Raw genomic sequence first — 12,225 nt, forward strand, 5'->3', positions numbered from 1 at the left:
ACGATTCTCGTTAATTTTATATTAATTGTCTCCGGCATTGAATTTGAAAAACTCGAAATCTCCAAATTCAAATCTTTAACTTTGAGTGAAGATGATTTCTGGTGACGGAAAGCGGTTTCCGATGAAAAAAAGAAAAAATCCGGTGCAATCATGAAAACAAATATCACCGGAAACCATCTTTCCGTCACGAGAAATCGTCTTCACTCAAAGTTAAAGATTTAAATTTGAAGATTTCGAGGTTTTCAAGTTCATTGGCGGAGATAATTGATATAAAACTAACGAAAATCATTTATAACTTTATGGTTGATTTTTTCCGTCACTAATTTGCCAAATCAACTATTAGTTGAGGAATAAAATCATGCAAATGATAGTTCGTGATTAAATTTGCTGATTTCAAATAGTTGATGATTTAAATGTTCATTTTTCCGCAAATGTGCATTATAATATTTTTCACCTTTGATTCAATGGATTCGGGATTAATTTTAAAAATTACCCAATTGAACTCATCCTTGCAAGAACGATTTTTAACAAGATTTTAAATGTCCCTTGAATGGATGTGAAAATATGTATAACATGTAAATATCGTCTTATACTTCACTTTTTTTTTCTTTGTAAAAGGGCTTATCTTATAGTTAACTTCTTCTTCTTTTTTTGACAAAGATCTTATACTTAACTTGTGTTTATGATTTCAAAGATAATTCTAGACAATGATAGCAGGATAACTTAAAATCAAACAAATGATGTAATTATGAAATGAGTTGGTTCAAATAATATCGCATAGTTAGTCTAACGTGTACCTTGTTACGTGGGAACGTTCAAAGAAATTCAAAGAAAAGAAGAATACAGAGACATAAAGATTTGATCGGAATTGTTCTTTTTATGCTATTTGATTGTTCTCTCTTTCTTCTTTTTTGCGCATTCTCCTCAACTAAGACTGGTTATGGTCTAAGGTAGCTGTCTAGCTTCGTAAAACAATTTAACTTGTCTGTATTCACCTTTCATACTAAGATATTGAAACGTGTGAGTTTCAAGAATCTCAAATTCGATCGGAAAGATAACAACTGTTATCAAAGATTAAAAGAAGAACATTTTGCTGATTATCCAAAAGAGTAATTACAGTAATGAACATCATTTTTTTAGTTTGGGAGATCAGATATACAGTAGAAAGCTAAGGGCAGACTTGGTTTGTAAACTGCCGTAGAGTAAATTAATTAAGGTAGTAGACTAGTTTATTTGATTATCTCAAACGTATGTTTTTGTCTTCTAAATTTTCCGTTGCGGAAATGTTATTTGATTTTTGAGAATAAATACATAATTTCTATATATTTTAGTTGATCTTTATATTGCTGTTGTTCTGACCATGAGAATTATGATTGCTTAGTATCTTTGTTTTTGCTGGTCACATTCACTTAATTATTTTGTATACTGACATATCTAATGGGATGTTCGCTTGATATAAATCATTACGTACAGCAATAGAAAGATATTTACAAGTTTATTACAAAAATCAAGAAAGAGTTATAGAGAAAATAGCTATAATAATTATAACGATAATAATAATGATATTAATGTTTAAAAGCCTAAACAACAAGGATTAGAGCATGTATTTTTACAGTTGCAAAAACAACAACAAAGTCGAACCTTAGGACATTTAAAACAAGATGACCATTTGATCTTGCAGTTGCAGCTGCAACATGAACTCTTCTTCTTATTAAGACACGATGGTCGACTGCAACTGCGGAAGCAGGTGGGTATGCAACAACATAAGTCCGGACAAGAACAACAGCAACCTCGGAAGCATGAACACCTAGGGCAGCTCAGGCAGTTGGGGCACCTCAGGCAGTTGGGGCAGCTCGGTTTCGGGCAACAACAGCTGTTTGAGCAGCAGGACCCGTTACAACATTTGAAACCAGTGCAGCTACAACATGTGGAGTTGCAGCATTTTGGCTTCCTCAGATGGCACGAACACTCGGATCGGCAACAACAGCAGAAACTCGCCACGCTCAAACACGGGAAACTGCATAAAGTTAGTTAATTATTATCATCGTTTTGTTGATTTGCATTGTCTAAGAAATTTTCGAGGAAAAAATTATATTAAAAATGTAATTAATATTGTAAATTCATTATCTTAGAAATGAAAGGGTGCGTATTGATATTAATATATTCTAAAATAAAAAGCCTATGCAAATGCACCAAAGCCGCTTCTACGTTAGTCGCAAGTAAGTGAAAATAAATCACAATGAAAATGAGATAAATATTACCAGAGCCACTTCCAGAACCGGCAGTGTCGTCGACTCTTTCGTTGTCTGTCCGTATGAGGAAAAAAAAGAGGTAAATGTAAGAGCAAGTCAGAGTAAGAGTGATGTGAGGTGACCTAGTGAAGTTTTAGAATATTCTTACGCAGGTATCAATGGGTCAGAATTTGCAATCACAAAATCAGAGACCCTGCCACATAAGTAAGATTCCATATAACAAATTTTCTTTTATCAATGAAACTAAACTGAATAAAAACTGATGTAATGTCTGAGAGATAAAGAGACTCTTACTCTTTGCAGCATCTAGACGCTGGTTGTAAGCCTTCGACGAATTTATTTTCTCCCTGCCCATGGCAACAGTCGAAATATAATTTAAGAAACTTCATTATCTAAAGGCTAAAGCTAAAGTGTATTTTCTTGGAAAAAAAACAGGAGAACAACTTATTTCATAATGGGACAAAACACAACTCAACAAGATTTTTTTCACATTTCAATAGTATCAGGAGAAACCATACATATACAATGTAAAAATTATTTCATTTCTCAAATATTTGAATAAATACATTTTAGAGAGTAAACATAAGGGAGATCCATGAAAGGAACATGACGAAAAGGTGGAACATGTATATGGTCCTTTCAAACGCAAATAGCAATAAAGACAAAAACTTTCACAAATTGATTCATTATAAATATAAAAACTGCAAAGGAAGCTAACCAAATTCAATATGTTTATTTATTTTGAAGATCTACTCAGCTTTCTTTTTTTTTCGCTAATGCTTCACTCTTTCTCTCTTTTTCTTTTCTTCTTTTTCTTTATATTTTACTTTTAATACTCTCTTTGACTAAGCACTCACTCTCATAGTACACATGCACGAACGAACACATACGCCTCAGTGATCTAAAAACTAGAGTAAATGGACGGCTAGTGAATCACATCACACTACAAGATGATCGAATTTTCGTTTGTTATTTTTATTTACTTATTTTCAGTCTTTTTGATATTTAATCTGTTTCAATATTATGACGATGAAAGTTAATTATTTTTTTAAAAAATGATTATGAAATTAATTGGGTTAGACTAGAGGTTAAATAAAAAGCATAGGAATCCAATTAATTAGTCTAGGTTATAATCAACACATCCGTTGAAACTTCCCATATGCTAACAATTTTTAATACAATAATCTATTTATGTGATTCAAATTAATTTCAATAAAACATGCAATTAATTTGAATAGCCAGTGACTTTGCATACATACATAGTACGTGCTTGAAATTAATTTGATATAAATGTGTCTGATTACATAAGTTAAATACTCTTTCTTTTTTATAGCATTCTAAGAATATAAATTAAATGTATTGTTTACTATAACTGGTGTCAAACATAACACAACGGTGCAGAGACCAGACCAACCTGGATATAATAGGGACCAAGTAAAGTTTTGGCAAATCAATGACCTATTTTCTCTCCCTCACTCACACACCCACCCAAAACAAATAGTACTACTAGTAATTATTTTAAAAAGTTACAGAATCATTTAATGTAATTATTAATTAAGAGTGCTAGTGATTAATTAATTTTATAATCACAAGATAGTACAGAACATACTATTTGTTTAAATTAGGACTAACAAAACATATGAATCATGAAATTCAAAATATTCGAACACTTCCTCAGAGTTATCAAAATGTGGGAGTTTAGGAAAAATAGACAGATATAGTACTCTTTTTGAAAAAAAGAAAGAAAAACAGAATCAAGAAAAAGAATAAAGATTAGTTAACTTGCCTCGAGAAAACCAATCTCTCTCTCCAGCATCTGAACTCTCGCCGCCTCTCTACGTTTCCCGTACAAATCTGGATACGGCGGCGGAGACTTGGGACGAGGCGGCGGTAGAGATGACTTAGCAAGAGCCAAACCTGTTTCACCAGCTACTTCTCCTCCTACACTGCATGAAGTAGAAGCCATTGTTGTCAATGATTATCTTCTCCGGTAGTGTAAACTCCAGAGAGAAATGGTTCGAGTCAAGAGAAAAGCATGCAGTGAACCACGAGAGTAAGGTGAAAAAGAGGAAGAAGAAGCGGCGAGTGAGAAAAACAATGCAAAGAAATCAAGAAAGAGAGAGGGAGGTTAGTGAGAGAGTCTCTCTATAGTGAAGAAGGTGGGTGGCAGAAGCAGTAATTATGGCACCTGACAAGGATAATTACTTACCTTCCTCTGCCCCTTTTAAGGCTCCGTGTCTCTTTGGTATTTGAACTTTTATTATATTTTAAACCATTTATTCGGTGAGGTACTATATAACATATGTTATTGTTTGTACAAAATACTCTTGTTAATCTTATTAATATATATTTTTGAACTTTGATGCGAACTGTTAATGGCTTTTCAAAAATCTTCGACTTTGTTTATGTAAAACTTTATATTTTGATTGGAATTCGGATGGTAACACAAATAACAACACTAATATAAACCACATAGTATATGTTATCTAACGTAAAATCATCTTCTTCTTTTTATGTTCGATATTTATAATGGTGTAATTTTGGGAGTTTTAAGTCAAGATTATAAACTGCATTACTCAAAATGGCTGGAAAAAGGTTATCATAGTTGCTATACCATTAAGTGCACGTATGAGAAAAATTAGCCTTCAGGTAACGTTCAAATTTTCAGTTACAAAAAGTGATTTGTGCTTCCTTGATACACGAATGGACTAAACGTGGAAATGATCCCACGCTGAACATAAAGAGGGAAAGCGACCTAGGCGAAGGCTCATAACTCACGGAGACAAAGAAAGCTCGTGTGTTTTGATTTGTAAATATATAGAAATAATACCAGGTGGCTTTTTTATGCTAACTCATGTAAATCATTGGCTTTTTACATTAAGCAAATGCGTTATTGTTGGGCCGGTTGGGGTTGGGCGCTGGCCCAGTTGAAGATATAGCGAATAGACTTTCTTTAATGAATCTATCCGCCCTTGGATTGGGATTAGTTAAGCTCGATCACCAAAGTTACCTAAACCCTACAAAATTACATAAATTGGGATTCAAACTCCATCCAAGTCTAGAAAAGAAAACCTTTTCAGGGCATTACTCATTTATGGTAATATTTTGTTTTATATTTTCAGTTCTATCAGGGCTCCAACAAAATGTAGATTAAAAAAGATAAGAATGAAGCATGTTCCAATATTCGAATCTTAATCTTAACTTTAGAAATGCCCACTCACCAACAATTATCAAGTTGCGGTTAGTTAAATCTTAAGCTGTTTTTTTAATCACAAAATATATACTATTCGCATCTTTGTCATTAAGCTTTTGAAGTCTATGCACAAAGAAAAGTTTGGCACTAATCAGCATCTTTCATCAAAAACAATAACACGAATCAGCATCATAATCAAGCACTATTAAGTAGTATTAAGTATTCCACACGTGCGTATATCAATAACTATTTAAGTGTTGAAGTGTATGCATAAAAGGATTAAAGAGGCCAAGCATTGTACAGACTAAACAAGATCACAAGTGTGTATATAGATTTGATGGGTGTCAGAAGCAGCAAGGCGGTGGATCCGGTGGTGAGCCGGAGATACTCATCGGAATCAGAGGCGATGCTTGTGGTGCGGCGAAGACCACATATGGTGAATGGAGGAGGATTTGTAGTGAGCAATAGTAAGCAACAAGTAGTGTTTACGGTTGATGGGTGTGGAGTTCTTGGAACCAAAGACAAGCTTGTCTTGAAAAATGGTGATGGTAAAGATTTGCTTCTCATCCGCAAAATGGTAACCAACTTTATCTTTATGGTATAAGATTTGATTATTTTCTTGAGTCACTGACTTATGCTGATGAGATTAGGGCTTTTCTTGTTACTTTTATTTTGTGATTAACATCTCTTTACATTCACAATATGTCACCATCATCTTTTTAACCCAACCATTTTTTAACATTAATAGTAGTTGGATTTTTTGGGGCAAATATCATTTTCAGGGAGGAATGGTACAGGCACTGAACATGGTACACAAGAAATGGGAAGGTTTTGGATACGATAATGAAGGAACAGAGAAGCTTCTATTCACATTGAAAGATCCAAAAGAATCATGTCTGGTTCAACACGGTTTAATCAGAATTTTGGTTCACGGTAAACCAAAGATATCAACATGCAATATCTATAACAACAGCTATATCCAGATCAGTGGCTCTTTCGCAGAAAGAGATTGCAACATCATGGATTCAGATGGCAGAAACATAGCTCAGGTGATTCTTACTAGCTTATAGTTTGATCAAGATACGATATACAAGTATGAATATTATTTTGGTTTCCAATCTTAAGGAATAACTTTTTTTGTTGTTGCTATTATTGGTGTGGCATCAATTTCAAATATCTGAAAAATTAGGTTAGAAAAAATGAGTATAGTATTCGTTTTTTAAAAAAAAGTCGTAGAGATATTGATAATGAATTAGAGAGAATAATACTAATTATACATGAATACAGGTAAGGATAGATAAAGAAATGGAGGAGATGGTGGGGAACAAGAAGGATCTTTATAATATAATAGTCAAAGCAAATGTGGATCAAGCTTTCATCGTCGGTGTCGTTGCAATACTCGACTACATCCATGGCGAATCCACTATTTGTTGATCTAAACTAGTGCAGTAATACATTTCTATATAAAGTTATATCTATGTATGTCCGAGACGTGACATTTTATTAAACCATAACATGTAACTAGTGTTTTTAAATCCGAATCGAATCGGTGATTGGATCAGACTAAACTGTGAACCATGACCATGAATAAAACCGAGTTAGTTTGTTACTTATTATAAAACCTAATTTGTTAATTTTTTGTCTTTTAAATCATTATAATTATTAAAAATACATTTTATATTATTACATAATTTTTAATAATTTTATGATGATAAATACTAAAATCAAAACACTGTAGTTAATCATTTTAATAAATTTTTACTTATGTTTTTAAAATTTAAAAACTTGCATCACACTTGGACAGCTTAGTTAAACACTAACGCTTCTATCTTCTGTCTATTTTTTTTTTTTTTAATCTGAAAATCACTAAACACCCCCTCCCTAAGTTACTGCATTAATGGTGCTCTAATAATCCATAACCATAGCCTTAAAGTTAAAACTTTTTCCGGTTAGTCACGGGTCAGATTTTAAAAACATTGCATGTAAGGAAGGACCTTGTAGATACTGCTTCGTTATCTAACACGAAACATTTGTAACTCTAACCAACACAAACCAAAGAGTAGAGAGACTTGGCTATCTCAAATTATTACAAACAGACAACAATGTTTACATATAATCATCGGACTTAAAACTTGCAACTTCCAACGATTCAGTTTTAGAAAGTTTCCATTATTGGTTGTAATAAATCAAGCACAAGCGCACGGATTCTCCGCCGCCGCGTTACCACCGTCGTCGTCAGATCTGAAAACGAGGTACCCGACGGTCAAACCGACGACGATCGCGATAAAAACGCCTCCGTTGAAGGACATGGCCGCGAGCATCAGCAAGTACCCGATCGCGGCGTTGACGCCGAAGAGCAGCACCGAGGCAGCTTTGGCGGCGGATCTGGTGCTCGATTTGGGGATAAGAGGGGCGGAGACGCCGGTTCGCGGCGGAGGAGGATGGCGGGCGGACGAAAGGGATTTGAATTGGAGGCGGCGGTTCTCGAGGTACTGGTAGAAGGCGGCGAAGACGAAGCAGGCGAGCAAGGTGAGGATGTAGCTGAGCCATGAATCGGTTTTCCAGAAATCGAAGAGGATTGTGGCTTTGATGCCCCAGTAGAAGGTCATGTGCATCATCTTTGCGATGGCTTTTTTGAGCTTTCTTCTTTCGATTGTTTTCAGATAACAAGAAAAGATCGAAAAGCTGTTGAAGTGGTTTGTTGTTGACTAATGACTTGTTTGTTACAAGATGATTATCCTTGTGGGCTCAGATTATAGGCCCGGTGGGCTTACAAATAAGATAATATAGTTTGTAACTTACACCAACAAACTTGGTTTAGGTAAACTGGAACAAACCGAATGAACTATAACCAAATAGTGGTTATCATTTCACTCTTCCTACAACAAGAAAATGAAATCTAAGAAGAATCATGTATGACATTGACGACACTGCGTTTTGACAAAATGTTATCTTTATTGTCTTTTTTCTTTTGGTTTAACATTATTGTGTATGTTAGTGCTGCAAATACTATCAACATCTTAGAGCATTTGTTGGAGCTACTTTTTAAATTTATTAAGGGATACAATAATTTATGGAACAGTAGATACAAATCTTGGTAGGTGTACTCAAAGATATTCTTGAAAAGGGCTCGAGATATTTTAACTTAAATCACAAAGAATGACCAGAAAAATTAAGGAGATAAAAGTGGAATTGCCCAATTAAGAGACAAACATAGAACAAAATGCCAAGTTAGTGTTAAGGACAAGTGGGTACAAAATAAAGAGGAATGACCCATTGCGCCACACAAATAGTGAAGTGATGTGAAGACATAACAAATGAACCCTTGTGTCTCCTAATCATAATAAGCTAGACATATCCACATGCGCCATGCATTCACATATGTTTGTACACATGCATAAATATTAGTTTTTATCTGGATACTGAATTTTAGTATGTTCTAATTAGGGCTGTTAAATGGATTCTCTACAAATATTGCTATGTATACGCATATATGCAGCATGAATTCGAAGATACTAATAACATACGCATCAGCAAAAATATATGAGTTTAATATGTGGCATAGTTAGGTATTTGACTTATCATAGTAATATTAGAAATGGTATGTGGCCTACTGATCTATGTTCAATGGTCTCTAGTTATCCTGTGGCGCATCCATATAGATATAAAAATAGTTTAATGATAAGTGTAGCATATAATATATCCAGTGCCGTGCCTAGTGTTTAAGAGGCCTAAGGCGATAAATTATTAATGTAGTTTTCTGAATTTTTTTAAGGACAACTAATATTATAGTAAAAGTATATTTAATATTTCATTTTATATAAATATATTTATGTATATATGAAAATATTTTTGAATAGAACTGTATATTACGTAAAATGACAAAGATCAATATTAAAACTTTATATGTAATATTGTGTGATCGATCTCATCAATGCTAATTTAAATATAAAACATATAACTAAAATGTATAAAATTATATAGCATACTCAGAATATCAAATGAGTTTAAAAAAGTATTTAGCAACAAAAAGATGAAAAAACAGTGGAAACAAAAAGGCTACAATGATAGATAATGCAAAGCCCATAAGAATAGCATAAAAATGAAAACATATTAGTCCGGTAAATATGTTAAAATGTTTACTACTAGTATAGTAGTATACTATTGACTAAAATATAAATTCTTTTAACCAAATAAACAAAAAACGGGGCCCTAAAGTTACTATGTGAAGAGGGGGCCTGAGGCCATTGCCTCTTTCTCAACACCATAGGCACGGCTCTGAATATATCATGTAGATAGTTACTGGTGTTAAATGATGAATTCAAGTTGACTATACGTATTAGTTGGTTCCTTCCTAGTACATACAGTGTTTTAAATATCATTAAATCCTCGGTGCATGGTTTTTCGTTCCTCGTTTTCTTTCGGAAATGATCAAATTGAGTTTGATTGTTTTGATAGACTTTTATCCCATTTTTAGTTGTTTGTTGGACCAATGGTTATGAAAACATCGAAAGCCTGGTTTGTGGTTTTAACAATTTCATTCGGCTGGATTTGGATGTTGGATCAGTTTTTAAATCATTGTCATAACCAAGTCAGATCAACCAGTCAACTTCCATCGGATCAAATGGGACATATTATAAACTAGCATCTAGCGTCGACATTTGAGATATGAATTCAGAAGTAAGATCTTTACTATTGTTGAGAAATGACAATGCTCTTTCTACTGGTACTTGTAATAAATCTTAAATTTTATCAAAGGTATATATTCCTTTTTTAATCAGCATGGTATTCACTCCAATGCTATACGTACATTATTTGTTTATCATCTATTCTTTTTTATAGCTATGTTATCAGGCATATGGTAAAATTCATCAGTTACATGTACTCCATATTCCACTGTTGACAAACCTAAATATAGTTTTTGTTACATAATGTAAGATAAAAAGAATATAAATTTATTAAGTACTGCAAATCTAGAGAGCACATGCATAATATGAGCTTTGCTCATTAATCATTTTATTATTAAACTCACTTATGAAGAAAGACTAACGTCATAGGAGATTACATCCTCGGATTCCAACTCTTTCTTCTCCATCTAAAATGTAATTAAATACAAAATAACATTATTTAACGAAAAATGTAACGAAAAACAATAAGCAAATTTTTTTACATTTAACAGATTTTAATTAATTAAGTAGAGAGAGAAGGGAAACAGCTGCCAGAACGAAGAAGCGACCGTCGTGACGCTACTCCGTCAATACCCGGCAAAGCCCCACTCGAGCTGGACCTCGTGGTGGTTCTCTGTGGAGAGCCATCAAGGCTTCGCCGTAGAATCCTTCCAATGACTGATATTGGATCTTCCTCCTCGTCTGGACTCCAAGAACGGAACTGGTGGCAGAAAGTGGTGTGGCGGCGGAGAGCTTCCTCGATGGAGATTCTAGTCTGGGACCGAACCACCTCGTCCTTAACTGCCTCCATACAGAGCCCACAAAGCCAGTGTCCCTTGTGCCGCTCCTTGACGCGGTGGATGTAAGCCAGCGTGCATTCTTCTGCGAAACCGCACGTGTCGCATGTGACTGACTCCACCGCCGGCAATGACGACGGCTTAGTGATAGTATCGGTGGCTGATGATGAAGACATCATTGTTTGTGGAAAATGATCAGACTGAGATCAGACTTATAAACTCTTTGTTGTGGGAGTCTCTGGCTTCTCTGCGTTTAAGGGTATATTATTCATATACTCTTATGGTCTTTCTTGGATGTTTATATAGATATAAATGGAGACATATGCCTCTGTTTTTTTTCTTTGAGAAAATTATTATGTATAATGTTAAATAATATGAGGTTGGAGGAGGATTTGGATTCATGTGAGTGAGATAATGTGGTGAGGAACTTTTTGTTTGTTTCTTAAAACTTGCATGTGGGTGTGGATGGATAATTATTGAATTCCTTTTTAGTACGTAGTAAATTCAATTTTTGAAGAAAGAGAGAGTAGTAAATTCATAAAATTATTATGCAGTTTGCGATTATAGATATTCATTCCCCTATACATACATGAATGTTTTGAAATCCGATGTAGACCTGCGATGTAACCAGTAAAACTCAGAATCAGCTACCGGTTGAACTATTGGTTGACCCAATAAATAATTTTTCTTAGATTTTTACTATCATCTTTTTCTGCTATCGACTATTTATCTCCTTCAATTTTTTTTTATTTTTGATTATTTTTGTTATCATGACTCTCACACACAATAATTTTTTTTTGTAGTTTTGGCTTTTTTTATATAATTTTTAGTTTTTGATGAAGATTTCATTATGTCACTTGAAAAAATTAATTGAATGATGATAGAGAGAACCAAAATCATTTGATGTGATTTAGTATTAGTTTGTTTTTGTTATGATCTATTATAATTTGATATTTTATTTTCGATTTATTTTAGATTTAAAATTTAATTTTATCATTCACATTAAACATTTAAATATGTGATGACAAAAGTACATTTGACATTCAAAAATACTTATAAATTTTATGTCTTGATATTTTTTATTATATGTCATAACTCTTAACTCATTACAAAAAAAGATATTAAATAGTCTAGATTATTTTTGTTATTTTGTATATAAAATGAAAAATAAAGAAAACTAGATTTAATTACTTTTCTATATATCTATAAAACATAAAATTTATCTTATTTTTTAATTAGTTAGTATACTATTATATAACAAAATTAATTAATTTATAATTTATGGCTGATCTAATAACCCAGTGATCCAAAAAAAT

The 12,225-nt window shown here is 33.3% G+C and overlaps 4 protein-coding genes across 4 annotated transcripts; 1 reads left to right on the forward strand and 3 right to left on the reverse strand.

The window, feature by feature from the left end:
- Positions 1-1,518: 1,518 nt before the first annotated feature.
- LOC108841891 (guanine nucleotide-binding protein subunit gamma 3) lies at positions 1,519-4,469 on the reverse strand. The gene is made up of 5 exons (XM_018614675.2): positions 4,039-4,469; positions 2,547-2,599; positions 2,401-2,445; positions 2,262-2,306; positions 1,519-2,017 (listed from the first exon to the last, which is right to left on the reverse strand). The coding sequence occupies exons 1-5, from the start codon at positions 4,216-4,218 to the stop codon at positions 1,573-1,575; spliced, it is 768 nt and encodes a 255-aa protein (XP_018470177.1). The 5' UTR covers positions 4,219-4,469; the 3' UTR covers positions 1,519-1,572.
- Positions 4,470-5,713: 1,244 nt separating this feature from the next.
- On the forward strand, positions 5,714-7,056 carry LOC108840422 (protein LURP-one-related 16). The gene is made up of 3 exons (XM_018613253.2): positions 5,714-6,022; positions 6,228-6,494; positions 6,733-7,056. Exons 1-3 carry the CDS (start codon positions 5,783-5,785, stop codon positions 6,877-6,879), a joined length of 654 nt encoding a protein of 217 aa, XP_018468755.1. The 5' UTR covers positions 5,714-5,782; the 3' UTR covers positions 6,880-7,056.
- Positions 7,057-7,502: 446 nt separating this feature from the next.
- LOC108825819 (copper transporter 5) lies at positions 7,503-8,228 on the reverse strand. Its single transcript, XM_018599173.2, has one exon. The coding sequence runs from the start codon at positions 8,061-8,063 to the stop codon at positions 7,632-7,634; it is 432 nt and encodes a 143-aa protein (XP_018454675.1). The 5' UTR covers positions 8,064-8,228; the 3' UTR covers positions 7,503-7,631.
- A 2,202-nt stretch (positions 8,229-10,430) lies between these two features.
- On the reverse strand, positions 10,431-11,325 carry LOC108840427 (uncharacterized). Its single transcript, XM_018613256.2, has one exon. The coding sequence runs from the start codon at positions 11,086-11,088 to the stop codon at positions 10,636-10,638; it is 453 nt and encodes a 150-aa protein (XP_018468758.1). The 5' UTR covers positions 11,089-11,325; the 3' UTR covers positions 10,431-10,635.
- Positions 11,326-12,225: the final 900 nt, after the last annotated feature.

Source organism: Raphanus sativus, chromosome 2 (assembly GCF_000801105.2).
Source record: "Raphanus sativus cultivar WK10039 chromosome 2, ASM80110v3, whole genome shotgun sequence".
Classification (NCBI taxonomy): domain Eukaryota; kingdom Viridiplantae; phylum Streptophyta; class Magnoliopsida; order Brassicales; family Brassicaceae; genus Raphanus; species Raphanus sativus.